The 18,870-nt window shown below is 42.6% G+C and overlaps 1 protein-coding gene across 7 annotated transcripts in view; it reads right to left on the bottom strand.

The window, feature by feature from the left end:
• CHEK2 (checkpoint kinase 2) overlaps positions 1–18,870 on the bottom strand; it is a 45,380-nt gene that overhangs the window by 10,685 nt on the left and 15,825 nt on the right. For 3 of the 7 annotated variants that reach the window (XM_069081770.1, XM_069081771.1, XM_069081772.1), the window contains exons 6-13: positions 18,434–18,542; positions 16,696–16,749; positions 14,190–14,251; positions 12,995–13,094; positions 10,956–11,042; positions 10,203–10,366; positions 9,844–9,959; positions 8,047–8,132 (exon numbers count right to left, since the gene is read on the bottom strand). In XM_069081770.1, the coding sequence (XP_068937871.1) occupies positions 8,047–8,132; positions 9,844–9,959; positions 10,203–10,366; positions 10,956–11,042; positions 12,995–13,094; positions 14,190–14,251; positions 16,696–16,749; positions 18,434–18,542 (778 nt within the window). Of the gene's footprint in view, positions 1–1,561; positions 1,635–5,255; positions 5,355–8,046; positions 8,133–9,843; positions 9,960–10,202; positions 10,367–10,955; positions 11,043–12,994; positions 13,095–14,189; positions 14,252–16,695; positions 16,750–18,433; positions 18,543–18,870 lie in introns of all 7 variants that reach the window. The other 4 variants (XR_011167151.1, XR_011167149.1, XR_011167150.1 and 1 more) reach the window with 4 other exon arrangements.

The raw sequence follows: 18,870 nt of genomic DNA, 5'->3' as shown, positions 1-18,870 counted from the left end.
AGGAATAGAGTAGTGGATCAATGGAATAGATTGGGTACATGAGACTCAGCAGTCAATAACTATAGTAATCTACAGTTTGATAAACCCAAAGACCCCAGTTTTTGGGATAAGAACTCACTATTTGACAAAAACTGCTGGGAAAACTGGAATACAGTATGGAAGAAACTGGGCATAGACCATTATCTAACACCATATACCAAAATCAAGTCTAAATGGGTGCATGATCTAGGTATAAAGGCTGATACTCTAAGCAATCTGGGAAAGCAAGGAATAGTTTACCTGTCAGATTTGTGGAGAGGGGAAGACTTTATGACCAAACAAGAATTAGAGGGCATTATAAAATGCAATGAGGATAATTTTAACTACATTAATTGAAAAGCTTCTGTACAAACAAAGCCAATGTAACCAGGATTAAGAGGGAAGTGGAAAATTGGGAAAGAATTTTTACAACCTATGTCATCACTGATAAAGGACTCATTTCTAAAATATACAGAGAATTGAGTCTAATCTATAAGAATACAAGTTATTCCCCAATTGATAAATGGTCAAAGGATATGAACAGGCAGTTTACAGAAGAAGTTAAAGATATTTATAAGCATATGAAAAAATGCCCTAAATCACTATTGATTAGAGAAATACAAATCAAAACAACTCTAAGGTACCACATCTCACCAGTCAGATTAGCTAAGATGACAAAACAGAAAAATGACAAATGCTGGAGAGGATGTGGACAAATTGGAACACTAATGCATTGCTGGTGGAGTTGTGAATTGATCCAACCATTCTGGAAAGCAATCTGGAATTATGCCCAAAGGGCTATAAATAATTTCATACCCTTTGACCCAGCAATACCACTTCTAGGGTTGTATCCCAAAGAGATCATAGAAGTGGGAAAAAGACCCATATGTACAAAAATACTTGTAGCAGCTCTTTTCGTGGTAGCAAAGAATTGGAAATTAAGGGGGTGCCCATCAATTGGGGAATGGCTGAACAAGTTGTGGTATATGCATGTTATGGAATACTATTGTGCAATAAGAAATGAGGAGCAAATGGACTTCATATTTACCTGGAGAGGCTTATACAAACTGATGCTGAGTGAGAAGAGTAGAGCCAGGAGGAATTTGTACACAATTACAGACACAACGTATGTGTGATGACCAACTTTGATAAACTGGACTTTTCTCAGCAATCCAGAGTCATAAGTCAACCCCAAAAGACTCATGATGGAGAGAGATGTTTACATTCAGAGAAAGAACTGAAATTGAACCCAGATTGAAGCAAACTACCTGCCCTTTTTCATTTTCTTGTTTGGTTTTGCTTCCTCTTTCCCATTCTTCATTCCATGTTACAATCCTTCTTTATAACCTGACTAATGCCTAATGTGAAAGTATTTGAAGATACTATACTTGATTATATGCCGCCATGGGGGGAGGGGGAGAGGGAGGGAGAGAAAATTTGAAACTCAAGGAATTGTGGTAATGAATCTTGTAAACTAAAAGTAAACAAATTAATAAAGATAAAAAAATTTAATTTCTTAGGATTAATCTCTCCCGTCACCTACCTTTCTTCTCATTCCACTCTCTCCCTTCTCTTTTCCATCACTGGGTGAAGCGTCTATGTATATGTGTTCTCTCCTTGAACAATTCAGATAAGGATAAGGTTCAAGTGTTACCCACTTCCCCTACCCCTTTCTCATCTATATAGCCTTCTATTTGCATACCCCAATTACATGAAATAATTTTCCCCACCCTAGTGTATTTTATCTTCCTCCCCATTCCATTCCTACTTTAAGATCATCAAAACATAACAAAACTATCCCCAAACCTTCTGTCATTAGACTCCCTCTATGACTCCTCATGAGAGGAAAAGAATTTATATACTCATTTAATTGCTTATGATTACTCACTCACATTTGCGTTTTTTATATTTCCTCTTGACGCCTGTGCTCTTATTTCAAAGTTTCTAGGCAGTTCTGGTCTTCTTATCAGGAATGTTTGTCCTGTAGGATTACACCCAGTTTTGCTGGGCCAGTTATTCTTGTAAACTGTAAGCCCATATCCTTTCCTTTTTAGAATATCATATTCCAAGCTCTCCATTCCTAGCAAGAAGTGGCTGCTAAGTCATGTAATCCAGACTGTGGCAGCTCAAAAGTTGAATTGTTTCTTTCTAGCTACTTGTAGTATTTTATATCTGACCTGGAAACTCTGCATTTCTGGCTAACGTATTTCCAAGAGTTTTTGTTTTGTTTTTATTTCAGTTGTATATAGGATTCTATTTCTACTTTGCCCTCTAGTTTTATAAAGACTGGGTAGTTTTAAGATTTCTTGTAATATGATGCCTCAACTCTTGTTTTGGCCATGGCTTTCAGGTAGTCCAGTGATTCTTAAACCATCTCTCCTCAACTCATTTTCCAGGTCAGTTGCTTTACTATGAGATACTTTATACTGTCTTTATTTTTTTCCCTACTATTTTGACTTTTAATATTTCATATTGACTCACGGGGTCATTGTCTTCTGATCAATCCAATCTAATTTTCAGGAAATTTGCTGCTTTGCATTAGTTCTATAGCTCTTGTGACAAGCTGTTAATTCTTTTTCCAATTCCATAGTTCTTTCTCCTTTCTTTTCCAAATTTTTCATCTGGTGCTTTCATTTCATTTATAAAACCTCTCCTATCGAGGATTTGGAAAAATTGGAACACTAATACATTGCTGGTGGAGTTGTGAACTGATCCAACTATTCTGAAAAAATCTAGAACTATGCCCAAAGGGCTATAAGTAATTTCATATCCTTTGACCCAGCAATACCACTTCTAGGGTTATATCCCAAAGAGATCACAAAAGTGGGAGGAAGACCCATATGTACAAAAATACTTATAGCAGCTCTTTTTCTGGTAGCAAAGAATTGGAAATTAAGGGGGTGCCCATCAATTAGGGTATGGCTAAACAAGTTATGGTATATGAATGTAATGGAATACTATTGCACCATAAGAAACAAAGGGCAGATGGACTTCATATCTACCTGAAGAGGCTTATACGAACTGATGCTAAGTGAGAAGAGCAGAACCAGGAAAAATTTGTACACAATTACAGATACAACGTATGAGTGACAACCAACTTTGATAGACTGGACTCTTCTCAGAAATGCAGGGCTATAAGTAGACTTCAAAAGACTCATGATTGAGAGAGATGTCTACATTCAGAGAAAGAACAGAGTTTGAATGCAGATTGAATCAAATGACATATTCTCTTTCTTTTTCTTGTTTGGTTTGGTTTCCTCTTTCCCATCCATTGCTCATTCCATCCGATACAATCCTTTTTTATAACCTGACCAATGTCTAATGTGAAAGTATCTGCAGATCCTATATGTGATTGTATGCCGCCATGGTGGGGGGAGAAAATTTGAAACTCAAAGAACTGAGGAACTGAATCTTGTAAACTCAAAGTAAACGAACAAATTAATAAAGACAAAAACCTCTCCTACCTTTTTTTCCCCTTAACTCTTACTTTATCTCTTCTAGGAATGCTAGTCATATGTGTCCAAGATGTATCTTTCTTTGAGGCTTTGTAGATGTTTTAGAATCATTCTCTTCTTCTAGGTATGTCTTCAGCATCTCTGCCACCATTCTGGCTCTTTATTGTGGGAGCCTTTCTTTTTGTTTGCTCATTTTTTAGACTGCTTCCTGACTGGGACTTTATTTTAGGGCCAGATTCTCTATACTTCTGGAAGGACCGTCCAGGGGCTTGAGCTTGTGTCTTCCTGAATCCTTCTGCTACATTCTTGGGGTAATGATGTTGTGTTAGTCTAGGATGTCAACAACAACTCAGGCTGGGGACCTACAAGCTTTCAGTGTTCCCAAAGTGGTCTGATACAGGGCAGTCTGACCACTTGTCCCCCTGGTCTGAGCTCTGCAAGTTACTGATGTGGACTCGGGTCTGAGCAACAGGTCTATAGGTTCCTCCAGAGTTTCAGTAGACTTCTGTTGGCCTCAGTCTCTGTCAGCCAGCTGGGAAGCTCTGCTCCTTCAGCGGGACAGAACTGCAGGCTTCCCCCTTGGTTTGGGATTCCTGTCCTTGTTATTATGCTGCAGGCTTCTGACTGGGTTGGAGGCTGAACTGAGACCCAGCTCTACTCCTGGGCTGTGACCCACACAGATGCTACTTACTTCTGAACCAGCTACTTGTTCAGGACACATCCTAGGCCTGTCACTCCACCCAGGAAGTCACCCAGAGGCCCAGGGCCCCTCCTCATCCCACCTGGAATCTATGACCTAGGTCTGGGTAATGAGTGGCAAACCTAAGAGTCAGCACCTGTTCCTACACCCTGCACAAGGTCAGGTTTCTCTCTGGGGGTCTGGGGCCTCTTCTTACCCTGATACACATCCTCAATCCTCTTTTAGTCTCTGTACCAGAACACCCTCTACAACATTTCCTGGCTAGACTCACATCCCCAGCATCTGTAGAACTCTATCTGTCTCCCTATGCTGACCTAGGCTTGGAAAAAAGGCATACTGACATTTTCTTTCTTTGATCTCCAAACCAGGACTGAGTCCTGGTGTGTTTTCCAGATATGTGTGGAGGAACTGTTGGAGAAAGCTCAAGTGTCTTCCTTCGCACTACTCTGCTACTGGGGTTTCACACCCCCAACATTCTCAAGCCTCTAAAACAATCCTTCCCCCTCCATTGGCCTTCTTGACCAACCTCCCTGGGGCACTGTGCCCCTGCTCTCTTGTCCCCTTTCTTTCTCAGTCCCCTAACCACAGGGCTTCTGAAGCCCTCTCTATAGTTCTCTTGGTTACATCTTCAGCTCAAATGAGTTTAATTATTATCTTAACGAGATGACTCCCAAATCTGTATATTCAGCTCTTATCTCACCAGAACTACAGATCTGGATCACCAACTACCTAGTGAATATCTCCAAATGGAAGTCCTATAGGCATCTCGCACTCAACAGGGCCTCAGTTTCTTTATTTGATAAATAAGGGGACTAAACTAAGCAGCATCTGAGGACTTTTTAGCTCTAAGTCCACGATCCCATGTCCAAAATGTAGTTCTTCATCCTTCCCTCAAGACCACCCTCATCATTATTTTTCTGTTTCTAGTAATGGCATCACCAGGCTTTCAATCCTTCTCTCCCCCCTCCCCCCCATATCTAATCAGTTTATGAATGTGACTAATTCTACCTTTACAATATCACTCAGATATGTCCCCTTCTCTCCAAAGACAAGCCCACCACCCAGGTTCAGGTCCTCCTTACCTCTTTCTCACCTGGACTATTGTAAAAAGCTTCCTAAATGGTCTCTGAATCCAGCCTCTTCTGCAATTCATCCTCCACACAGCTGCCAAATTGGCATTCCTAAAGCAGGGATCATGTGACTTCTCAGCTCAAAAAGCTCAAATCACTGCCTAGGATAGCCTAGGATAAAATGCACACTCTAAGCTGGCCCCAAGCTATCTTGACAGATGATCAGATATCACTCCCTGTCACAGGTTCCAGACCTCTACACATGCCCCATCACGTCCCCACATCCTCTGAGGATGCCTGGTTTCCTTCAAAGAACAGTGGAGCGGCTACCTCCCTATAGGAAGGAAGCTTCTCCTCACTTCACACCCCTAGTCCCACCCTTCTGGCGCTTCTTCTCCAAATTACTTTCTTTTTTTTTTTTTTTTAAGCAATCAGGGTTAAGTAACTTGCTCAAGGTTACACGGCCAGTTATTTCTGGGTGTGGTGCTGAGTGTCTGAGCCGGGATTCGATCTCCAGGTCGTCCCAACACTGGAGCCGGTACTCTTACTTGGAGCCATCTGGCCGCCCCTCCAAATTACTTTCTACATATTTGCCAATGAGCACAAGGGCCCCTTTATTTGTGTCCTGGCATCCCCAGCACCTAATTCCAAGCTGGTTCAGACTATGTGTCTGAACATCAATCTAATGATGCTTCAGAAGGCTAGTCACCAGGAGTGACTCATCAAGACCATCTAAGTTACAAAAAAAAGACCATCTAAGTTACAAAAAGACAATGAAGTACCCACAGCAACAAAAATTCAGATCCCTGGAATGGTCAATGACTTCCTTATCTATTTATAATAGTTTTCCTTCAGATAAAAATTACAAGTAAAACATTGTATTGAATTTTAAAACATTGTTCATACCCAATCCTAATCATGACCCAAACTACAAACTCATGGAAAAAAGGGACCCTGCACCAACCCAGCTTTTCCCTGTTAGAACATAGAGAAGGAACCAAGATGCATGATTCTCATCTCCTTCATTTGAGTCCCTAATGACAAAGGCCCTTTTTGCTTCCAAATCACTTGTCTCTAGAGCCCTCATGTTCCAAATCAAAGTAATTTGGTAAGGGTTTTTTGTTTTGGAGGTTATTTTTTTTTGGAGGGGGGGGGGAATGATACTGTTCCCAGAGCAACACCCTAAGCCTTTATTTGTAAATTTTTAAAAGATTCCATGTTTGTGAAAAGACCTGGCCTTAAATAAAGCTGTCAAAAGGGCAGAGTTGTTCAGTAAAACTGGGTTTGCCAAATCCAGGAGCCTATCTCCTTCCCTTCTATCCAAATCTGTCCCCCACTGAAAAGATGTGATCAATGAATTACAACCTAGTATAAATTTAGGCCAATTACTTCTCCCAAAGGTAACTTGATACCTTTATTTGGCTGAAGGAGAAAACTGCTTGGTCCCCTGGGCTCCCAGCCTAGGTGTCATCCTTGACTCCTCTCTCACCCCCACATTTAATCAGTTGTCAAATTCTGGCATTTCCAGCTCTGTAACCTCTCTCAAATATGCCCCCTTCTCTCCTCTGACACTGCTACCACCTGGCGCAAGCTCTCATTACCTCACATCCTATCACTCTTGCCTCACGCCTTTAGCTGTCAAATTAAGTGCAGGTCTATCCCTGTCATCCCAACTCCCCTTTCAATACACTATGGTAATGTTCACATTTAAATTTAGCATCTCCTTGCATCTATTTATCAATTTACCTAACGCTATTAAATATCTTCTAGCTTATAACTGTGCATTCTCAAATTAATGGTGGTTAAAGCCCTCCCCATCCCACAGGAAACAGCAAATGAATGAACCACCCATTCACCATTAGGTCATCTCTGCCTAGGGCCCAGCAGAGAGAAGACACAGCCTTCGAAGTCAATTTACAATCTAAACAGGATAGTCAACACACCATTAGAAAAGGAAGATTAATTGATTCTAAAGATCCAGGCAGCAGACAATGAGGGCAACGGTCTCACTAAAGAACATTTTTCCATGATCTCAGAGACCCCACAAACATTTTACTTAATTGTCCCTTGATGTAACACAACACTCTTCCTCGTATGCTGAATACTTTTAATGTGGCTCGTGTACAGTCCACCCTCTCCCCCTACCCTGATAAGATTCCCTTGACACACTATTGAGTAAAGTGGAACTGAAATCTGCCACATGACATATGGCCTGCAAGAGATGCATGACACCTTCATTTTATTTTAATGACAGGCAATGGCTAGAAGGAAATTCTTACAAGGGCAAGAGCCTCGTCCTCTGCCCTTGATCGAGCTCTACCCTCGCCTACCCCACATCCTTCCAATGTTCTGAACCAAAACCCACAACTGACATATATTCATTCAAAGTCTAAGCAAAGTCTAGGGGAAAAAAATCCAACAACCCGCCCTACCTGTGTGTTACTATCCCCTGGGGACTTGACGCCTTTACTGTAACACAGAATCCGGCTAATCATAAAGTAAGTCCCCACATACCCAGGGGATCAGAATTTGCTGACGTTAAAACTGTGCTTATTTCTAAAAAAGTCACGTTATAACTACAAAGTGTCCCAAGGCACAGTGCCCTGCACTTTGCCCCCAGGGTAGCCACCTTCTAGCCTTAGCTCAGTGTGCAGTAGTGAGTTCATTGAATGAAATGCCTGTCAACTGATGGGTTCATCTGAACACAACTGGGGCCGCAAACTGGGTTGATATGTCAACAGTCATCAACTCAGCACAGAAAATGGTACGGGCATTTTGCTGTCAGGACAGTCTTGATACATACCTGAAGCCATGGATGTGCCAAGGCTTCTTCTGTTGTATAGCGTTTCTCTGGATCCACTACCAGCAACTTCTTAACCAGATCTAAAGCTAAAACCAACGATGTGACAGGTTACCCATCAATCAATCAATTCATCCACTAACTAGAACATTAAAAGGTCTGGGCATTGTCAGAATTATGAGTTACAGAACCTCCATGTTGGAAAAGACAGTAGATTAGACATGTGGTCTAATCTCTGCCCAGAGCAATCCCATTTCTAACACAGCCCTCAGTTCCAAGCGGCCCTGAAGCCTTTCCTCTAAATGCCTCCCTGGGAAGCCCAGTCCCCTTTTGGAATCATGCATGAATCTCCCACCCAACCTCTACTCCAGGTCCAGGCTTCTGAAGCCAAGCAGAAGAAGGCCACACACCCTGGTTCCCACTAGGTCTACTCTCCACACTAAACATTCTCACTTTCTTCAGATCATGTTCTGTAGCATGTTCACAGAATCACAGTAGCAAACAAGACCTTCGAGACCACCTCTCCTAGGGGTTCTTAGCCCTGATGGGGTTCTGAGACCCCTTGGGCAGCCCATGGACTCTTCCTCAGAATCATGGAGGGTTTTTGGTTTTTTTAACTGATAAGTGAAAGAAATGCTAAATTTCAGGTATGTTGGTAAAAACGAAGACGTACTTTTTTTCCTAAGTTCACGGGTCCCTTGAAATCTATCTACAGACCCCAGGTTAAGGGCTCCTGATCTAGTCCAGCCCCCTTACTTCACAGATAACGAAAGTGAATCTCACAGAGAAGGGATTTTTCCCTAAGGTCACACTGCTCATCAATGGCTGAAGGAGGAACGGAGCGCAGAGAGGTCAGTGAACTCGCTACTTAAACAGAATTTGAACTCATGACATCCTCCCTTGCAAGCAATTCAACTTCCTCACTCATCTCCTCTTACCACATTCTTCAAAACAGACTGAAGGAGTGCTAAGGCGCTAAGAACAGCCCTTTCAAACTCTCTTCTCCTTTCCCTCTGCCCTCTCTTTCTCTATTCCCTTGTTGTCTAAATTCCAAATGAATTCAGTCTTAACTTTTCCAGACAGTACTGAAAATGTTTCGGCTTCTTAGCGCATAGGTGGTCCAGATATCACACTGAGCCGATCACACCAAGGCTTAAGTAAAGAACCTTTCTTTTACACTGCAAGATCATTAGAATAGGGCTTGACACAGGGTTAATATAGAAAGGTAGCAAAACTGATATAGGGATGGCCATGTGCTACCCAGAAAAAATATTTTGACTTACCATTACTGATGTTATATTCTTCTTTTTTTTTGCTTTTTGGAGTGGGGGAAGGTAGGGCAACTGGGGTTAAGTTACTTGCCCAAGGTCACACGGCTAGTTCTGTGTTAAGTGTCTGAGGCCGGATTTGAACTCAGGCCCTCCTGACTCCAAGGCCGGTGTTCTATTCACTAGGCCACCTAGCCTCCCCGGATGTTATATTCTTTAGCTATGAAAATGAGCCCTTAATTTTTGCTCTTGCTTTTTATTCTAGAGAAAGATAAAAGGTGCATTTTTAAAATGATATGAAGTCAAGTTACTCTCTCTGCTTACTTCTTATGCTCCTTGCTACAACTGCAGCCTCCTTATTCAAACAAAAATCTGCAAAACAACCCAAAACAAACCATGTAGATAACCCAGCAGCCAATGCCACAGAGTTAAACTGATGTGCAACTAAAAGGCTCAGAGCAAGGAGAGAGCAACCCCTGCCTCTTCTGGTTACCCCACAACCACTTAACCCTTTTAGTATACTCATCCATACCCTTGTCAGAGATGGCTTCCCAGACTTCTGGAATGAGTTTGTATTTCCCACTGACGATCTGATCCTTCAAAGGGACTTGAGTCTTGTGCTCCGAGAAAGGTGGATATCCACTAAGGCTTAGTGGGGATGGGAAGGAAAAGAAACAATCATGTTTTCAGAATCAGATAATAACATGTAGTTTCTCTGTATGACCAAAAGTCAAAACAATATTTTCCATAGTGTTAAATTTAAATTTAGTACTTAAAATAGTATTAGAACACTATTTTAAATAGTGTTAAATAATGACATGTGAATTAGACAAAACCCACCTGCACCTGACTAGCTCCACCCAAATTCTGAGGCCCAGAAAACAATCTTACCAAACAAAGAGGATAACGCCCAGACTCCAGCAGTCCACAGCGCGGGTGTAGCCGGCGGAGCCCATGGAAATGACGACCTCTGGCGCCAGGTAGGTGGGCGTGCCGCATAAGGTCCTCATAAGAGATGTCTCCCCAAGAATCTTCGATTGCCCAAAATCAGTGATCTACAATTCAGGGCCAGAGGGACTCAGCTCGTGGGATGTACGCACACAAAAAGTCGATTTACATGTTTAAACTTTAACTTAAAACCAGTTGTCCTAAGCCATGATATTCCTAATTCAGTTGCTTACTGTTTTAATACCGTGAAGAATCAGTGTTTCTCCTTTACTTTTATGAAGCAGATGTGACCAGATATGGGACGTCATCTGTGTGAGGAAGCCCGTCCCTCCCCGCCCCACCATGCAGACTATGACCCACAGGCTCCAGGCATCGCCTGGGACACTGCGACGCTAGACACCTTGCCCATGGTCACTCAGCCCAGACGAGCCAAGCAGCCAGACGGGAACCAAAGCCGTCCTGGCTCCAAGGCCAGCTCTATATCTGACTATGCTCTGTCTCCTCTCAACTAGAGGAAACTGTGGAGGAAACAAAGAAAGGACACAGGGCAAAAGCAAACCACCAAGAGTGCTGTCATTTTGTGTGCAAAAGAGATTCCCATGGATACCGTTCATATTCCAAGGCTGGTAAACATCTCAGAACAATTGAAAGAGGGTTTCCAGAATTTGCTGGAGCATGGAAGTCAAGATTCCTTACCTTTATAAGACAGTCCTCTTTCTGAGATGACAGAAGCACATTCTCAGGCTTTAAGTCCCTGTGTATAATGCCATTTTCATGAAGGTACTACAGAGACAGAAACAAATGACGCTCAGGAGATCAACTGTGCAGCAAAGTTTTAAGCTCAATTTCAAAAACAATCTTTCAAAACAAGTGAATAGAATTTCAAGGAATATTGTTCAGAACCGAGTCCTAAAAACATACAAGTTTGCCAGAGATGATCTTACTTTTAAAATTATATTTACAAGATTTTATAATAAATAAATTTATGACTATTTATAGCAAATTTCTATTTATAAGACTGCCTCACAAAAGCAGAACACCAAATCGGCTCATGCTAATTTATCATTATCCCATTCTTTGCCAAGGTAAGGTCAACTTCCTAAAAGAGAATCACCAGTCTCTTTTCACAACATAATTTTTCCTTCCTAAATAAAGAGAAATATAAGATGCTATGTTTTACAAAATCCTAGAATTCCTTTTAAGAGAAAAAAACAAAAATCTAAATTTCCTAATTCCCACAGCCCAGGCCTGAGACAATTCATAACAAAGGGAGCCTATGCCGTGATCAATTTAGTCCTATTTCTAAACAGGACACAGTCTTTATGATTTCTCTTTGTTTTGAGACAAAGTTCAGGTTTTTTTTGCTTTTCGCTGATTCTACAGGTCATCCATCTCCCAGGAAACTTGGCTCCTTTATCCAAAACTCTCACCCAGGAATAAAGAGGGCAGACTGTCCCAGTTGGGACTCACATGGATCAATCCCAGGAAAAGGGGAGTAAAGGTACTTTCTGAGCCAGTCTCCAAATTTGGGGAGGCATTTGGCTGCTCCCAAAAGACTGGAACACTGGGACAAAATGTTTGAAAGAGGAGAAAACAAAGTGAGGGAAGGTTAACTTCTCTAGAGAGCTCAGTCCAAGAGGAAAAAGGTTCCTTTTACTAATAAGTAGTGCTCAGTATGCCGTCAATCAATTACTCAATTAACAAACAACCTAATTATGTCCCTAGGATAAGAGGTGCTATAAAGGTTTGGCATTTTTCAAGTGTAGGAAGGATTAAAGTGAAGAAAACAAGAGCTAAATACACAAAAAGAGATTTCTGAGAACAGAAACAAGACAAATTGTTCTCATAAAATTCTTTACTCGTTTCAAAAAGAGAGCATCACACTTCACTAGCTCTCCGCTTCATGTGACACAATGCCATTAAAGGTAAAACCAGAAACAATGACAAGGGGGAAGATTCTATCTGAACGTCTCTGCCACCAGAGCTGGGGCAAGACTGGTCTTTCGAGGCCACCTCCTTCAGGCAGGAGGCAAACAAACCTCCTCCAATCGTGCTATGCTTAGATACAGATACAGACAGCGTGAGTGTGTGTCATATGTGTGTGCGTGTCATGTGTGTGCATGTGTACGCGTGTGTGTCATGTGTGTGTGTGCATTTCAGCACTGAGACAAATCCAGAATTTTCCAAAAAGCTTCTATAAAGTTACTGTTGTCGTTGCTTTTCCTTCATTCCAGAAGAGGACCATGACATCAGGAAGGTGATGCCATGACTTGTAAGTGAAGCGGATTTAAGTGAGGCAGAGTCCCCCAGAGCCCTCTGGGTCCAGTGGTCAGATACAGATCAGGGTGACTGGAGATGGCTGTTACTGGGTATGTTAGATCTCTTCAAAGGCTAGATGAGACTACTTTGGCTTAATGGATGTTTCAAGTCAATATATTTAAAAGAAAAATATTAGAACGAAAACCAGAGATGTGACCATGTAGTTCATAAAATGATGCAGCAAGTACTTCGTTAGCTAAGTAAAGCTAGTGGAATGTTTTTGCCAAGCACAAAACAAAAGAAATATTCAGAATTGCTTCTTCTTGGTCCTAAGTGTCCCTTGGCTTCCTCCCTCTTTGGGAGAAAGGGGCATCTCTCAAGGCCCCGCTCATTCAAATTTCATTCAGCTCATGAAAATACAACAGGGATACAGAAGAGTGAAGTTTGCTTTTTTCCAAAACTCAGTAATCATCTACCTTTACAGCGAGGAGCATCTGGTAAAAGTACAGCTTGCAGGTAGCTTCGTTCAGTCTTTTGTTCCCTACCACTCTCTCAAATAACTCTCCTCCTTCCATCCTGAAAAAGAGAATTAGAAGATGTCAGAGCTGGCTAGGACCTTGGCCCCTCCCACTCCTGTGCAAAAGTTCCCTCAATAACATACAAGTAGAATAGAAAAGGTACAAGCTTCAGCGGTCACATTCATTGCCAAGAAAGTCCACTGAATACTGAAAGAACCAAATATTAAAACTAAATCAAAGTCACAGCATTTTTAGACATTCCCTATTCAAAATCTCTGAACAGATGAGGAAGGAGCATAGAATGCTAGAGCTAGTCTAATCTCCTCATTCCCCAAAAGGACACATGACTAGCCCATGGCCACTAGAACCTACACCTTCTAGGTCATGGTCCAAAGTCTTTTTAAACATTGTGATTTCAACAACCACCCACGTTCATAAATACTTTAAGACATGAAAAACAGGGAAGAGGGGTATATGAGAAACTACTGACCTCTGCCACAGAATGTTTGAGGGGGGAGAATTTCTATTTGTGCCATCACCTGTCCCTTCCTCCAGGGCCCCCCAAAACTCTCTGGCTGAGCCACGCTGCCTTTCTGAAAGACATCAAGGCTGTGGATATGCTTGGCCACTCAAGTGAACCTCACTTGTGGTCAGGGAGAACCACATTCTCTGATTTAAAAGCAATAGCTTCTCACCCCCAGATCTACAAAAGCAACATCCTGAACACTGGCAGCTGACTGAAATGAGCATGTAATGTGGCATCCCATACAAGCACTGCCATCTTGGGCAGCAGCTTCCAGGAAAAATACTCAATACTCATTCGGGGATCAACATAATTTATCCTAAGATAAATATCGAGCCCTGGGAATATTCTAAGTGAGAGGGGAGCTTAAGTGGGAGAATTCTTTTCTGAGTTACCAAATTTGCAACTTGTTACAAGATGTGATTCCTCAAGTACCACTCAGGAACAGTGTTTGGATTGGCTGCCAAAAGGAGATGTCTGGACAGATATTTCGTGAGGCCGACATCAGTTCCTTGCACAAATGCTGCATGTACAAACACACCCCAAAGGCCCCTACTATAAGCCCTGCAAGCTGGTGCTGAGCCCGAGATTATGCTTGAATGGAAATAATGGGAAAAAATATTTACTTACAGTTCCAAAACAATAAAGTAATCTTCAGCATCAAAAAAATTTTTAATCTTGATGATACAAGGCTTAAAAAAATAAAGAGGAAAAGAAGACAACCGTAAGAATCACTTAATCCACAAGCATTTAGCAAGCCCTTAGGCACAAGGACAAGAAAGACCCAAGTGGAATGGCTCCTTCTCCCCTTAAGGAAACAACAAACAATTGAGCTGAGATGTGTGTGTGCTTGCATGCACATAAACATACACACACACACACACACACACACACACACACACACACACACACACACAAGAGATGCAAGGAAAAAGCACTAGCAGCAAGGGTGATTGGGAAAGGTGCCAAGAGAAGCCCGTGTCTGAGGTGAGGCTCCAAGGAAACAAGGCTGAGGAGGGAGTATGTCCTAGGCCGGGGGAGCAGCTGATGTAGGAGAGAGTGCGCTGTATTGAGAAAGGTAAGAAGGCCAGTCTGACTGTAAGGAAGACAAAAGCTAGAGTATAAAAAATGACAAAAACCGCACAAATAAGGTCCAGGCCAATCAGCCAAATCCAGGATGTTCTTGGCAAAGTCACTTGGAGGGGTTTGCCATTTCCTTCTCCAGCTCATTTTACAGATGAGGAAAGTGAGGCCAACAGGGTGCAGTGACTTGCCCAAGGTCACACAGCCAGGAAGTGTCTGAGGCTGGATTTGAACTCACAAAGATGAGTCTTCCTGCCTCCAGGCCTGGTGCTCTATGGTACAACCTTACTGCCCCATTACTAGCTTTACTAAGCTTCAAAAGAAATCCAGGGGGGGCAGCTAGGCGGCTCAGTGAATAGAGAACCGGTCCTGGAGTCAGGAGGACCTGAGTTCAAATCCGGCCTCAGACACTTAACACTCACTAGCCATGTGACCTTGGGCAAGTCACTTAACCCCAATTGCCCTTCCAAAAAAAAAAGTGATATAATAAGCAAATTACAGGTTTCGGGGGCAGCTAGGTGGTGCAGTGAATAGAGCACTGGCCCTGGAGTCAGGAGAACCTGAGTTCAAATCCAGCCTCAGACACTTGACGCACTTACTAGCTGTGTGACTTTGGGTAAGTCACTTAACCCCAATCGCCCTCCAAAAAGCAAAAAAAAATCCAGGTTCAATTTGTTTCTAGACCAAAATTTCCAAAAGATCCTCCTTGTAACCTGCCAAACAAAGGTGTCTCCTCCAGTCCTTGCTACAGGCAGGAGAGCCACCTAGAATCATTTTACCGACCTTGCCAGAGGCCTGTGCAAACAGTGTCAGAGGAAGCTTCGAGGTCAGCTAGTTTTCTCCAGTTGCGCTGGATGGAGGGGCAGGTTAAGTAACCCCATCCCAGTCAATGGGGGAGTCAGACGCTTAACAAGCATCCAGGTTATTTGGAGGAAAATAACTACCAAGAATCCAGGGGCAGAAGAAAGAAGACAGCCACATGGGAACTCCAGATCAGGGCAGGGCGGAGAGCTGTGCCTGCTTGCTTCCCTACAACTTCCAGGTCCAGGGGCAGGGAGGGTCTCAAGGAGTGAGAGGGCATCTTGGCTCTGGAAGGTCATGCGGGCTAGACGTTTTGTGTAACTGCGTTAAGCGCTACAGCTAGACCACGCTTACATCGGAGAAGATTGCATGTGTGTGTGGGGGGGGAGACTGCTAATTAAAAGGACTCTCGAAAAGAAGAAAGGGAACGGGCACAGACAAGTTTACCCCACCCCGCCCCCGGGTCACAATTTCTCAGCTAACAAAACATTCAACATAGAAAAATTAGCACAGCACACAAAAATGTAGACTACCTACAGGGAACAGGGCCTCGATGCATACAGACACTAACTGTTCATTTGACACCGTCTGAAAAGTTCGCCATATTTGTTCAATTAACAGCCTCCGGAGGCCTTTTCTGAAGCATCATGGTACAGAAAGGACCCCGATTCTCCAAAGCTGTATGCATGTGTGTAAATATGCATGTGTGCGTGTGTGCATACATATGTGTACACTGTCCACTTTGATGTGCTAACATTTCTGGCCAGACAGTAAATATGATGTAAACCATGTTAAAAGATGGATGTATCGGGGCGGCCAGGTAGTACAGCAAGTAAGAGCACTGGCTCCAGTGTTGAGAAGACCTGGAGATCAAATCCCGGGCTCAGACACTTAGCACCCACCCAGAAACACCTGGCCGTGTAACCTTGAGCAAGTTACCTAACCCCAATTGCTTAGGGGCAGCCAGGTGGCTCAGCGAGTAAGAGCACCAGCTCCAGTGTCAGGATGACCTGGATCAAATCCGGGCTCATATACTCAGCACCACACCCAGAAATAACTGGCCATGTAGCCTTGAGCAAGTTACTTAACCCCAATTGCTAAAAAAAAAAAAAAGATGGATGTATCAAGGAAGCCATTACTTTTATGAATTGACCCAGGTAGGGGATGAGGCCAAAAACATATGGATATGGGGTTTTCTAAAGAAAGTTTCTAAGGTTAAGACTAAAAAATAAACTCTAAAAGTTATACTTACATGATTTAGTTTCTTCAAAATCTCAATTTCCGTTTCAACATTGAAAGCTGGATCCTTGGAAAAAGAAAGTGATGTTTTCTTTTTTTGTTTGTTTTTGGAGGGGGGAAGGCAGGGCGATTGGAGTTAAGTGACTTGCCCAAGGCCACACGGCTAGTGAGTGTTATGTGTCTGAGGCCAAATTTGAACTCAGGTCCTCCTGACTCCAGGGCTGGTGCTCTATTCATTGCCACCTAGCCGTCCCTGAAAATGATGTTTTCAAACAATGATAGGCCTTAAAAGTTCCAATTCTAACTAGGCAATACATTTATCCAAATAAGGATGACAAGATGACACAATGCACATAGGAACAACATTTCAGGACAAACCTGCTAGAAAGAGAAATGTACCTGGTACAAGCTCTGCCTTCCATTAAAAGTGAGAATCTAGAACTAGGAATCTGTGTAAAATGGCTACTTCTATGAATCTCATGTTTCATCTCAAGTGGCTTCATCTTTCTAGAAACTCACTGTCAATTTTTTTAAAAATACATTTTAAAAAATCATTGTCAATTAATGATGAACTGTAACAAGAGACTAAGACGAGGGCCAACATATAAGGCAGAAGATAATTCAAAGGTAATCAAATGTTTCCTTAAAGCAAGAATGATTTTCCCATCCTTCACAAACAAAACAGAAACCTGTGAAGGAAAAATGGTAAAACAAGTGTGAAAGCAAAAAGGAAATTCTTTTAAATGGGAAAATGGTATTGTGTGAGGAAAAAAAATGGAGTCTGAAGGGACAATACCCAGAAACAGCTGGACATAAAGTAAAAGAAAACAACTGCTAACTCCCCTCTGCTGGCTCCTGTGCATGAAGACCATTATAATTAATGGTGTCTCTTATTAATTAAATATATAGTAAAAGAAAAAATTCAAGAAGACAGCCTAATAAAAACTAATAGGGACTATAGAAAAACAAAGGCATATATATACCATATATAGGAATAAATGCTATAAATTAAATACTAGAAATACTATGGAAATTACTATGTACTTTACCACTATATTCCTGTAGTAAAATTGCAAATTAATGTTAAAGTTAAGAGAGGCACAAAAACTAATTTACACAGCGATCTTTAGTAGCACAAACAGAAGCCCAGCTTTGGAGTATGAGGCCCTGGGTCCAAGTCCTGTGTACGACATACAGTAGCTCTGGGACCATGGAACAGTCATTTACTCTCCTGATATCTTCCAGCAGCTCTAAGAGTTGGAGTTGATCTCTCTGCATTGGTAGAAGGAGTTTCCACACTGGGAACTCTCCACACTGTCAAAATCACTCCCATGGCTCTGCCCCTTCACCACCCCACCCCAATGCCAAAAATATTTAAAGAAAAATAAAAATAGGGGCAGCTAGGTCCTAGAGACAGACCTCAGACAAGGTGGGGGTTTTGCTCTGGGTCACACTGTTATTAAGGGGCCCGGGCTGTCCTCAGGTTCATGATCTTTCCCAACCTACTGGGTTCCTCTGCCTAGAGCAGGGGTACTTTCCCTTTTGTGTCCTGGACCCCTTAGGCAGGGTAAAGCCTAGGGACGGGCCTCTTCTCAGCGTCATGATTTCAGATAACTACAGGAACATTCGTTTCAATTAGCAGCTAGGAAAACAAAGATGACCCCTAGCAATCTCAGCAGCCCCAGATGATGAGGCCCTGCTCTAGGGGATTCAGAACCAGGCCAACCACCCTGGAATGGACAGGCACATACCGCCTCTCTCGTGGCGCATATGGAGAACTTCCTCTTACTGATGATCTTCACAGCAACTTTCTTGCACGTTTTCCGCTCAAAGGCCAACTTCACCTCTCCACAAGCGCCACTGGGGGAAAGAGGTCGTTTTTATAGATTACTTTAAAATCCGCATTAGCTGACGAGGACCTGCCCATCACCGTACTCAGCACTGCCATTTGCCCCGTCTGATGGTGAGCAGAGACACACTCCTAACCAGTACTCTGCAAGGCCACCCCACGCCCTGTCCAGGAGGAGAACCTCATTCACATGAGGGGTCGAGGATCAGGAGGAAGCAGCGGGAATGTGGATGATCAAGGAATAAGAACGCACCTCAGCCTCTTCACACCACTCAGGGATTCAGTGCAAAGAACCATCATGGTAACACCAGGCCTCAAAACAACAAGCTAAGCTTTGCT

This window comes from Petaurus breviceps, unplaced genomic scaffold (genome assembly GCF_028583685.1).
Source record: "Petaurus breviceps papuanus isolate PSGF00001 unplaced genomic scaffold, PetGlider_PUasm1.0 99, whole genome shotgun sequence".
In the NCBI taxonomy this organism is placed as follows: domain Eukaryota; kingdom Metazoa; phylum Chordata; class Mammalia; order Diprotodontia; family Petauridae; genus Petaurus; species Petaurus breviceps.
This window is presented reverse-complemented; position numbering and strand designations above follow the sequence as displayed.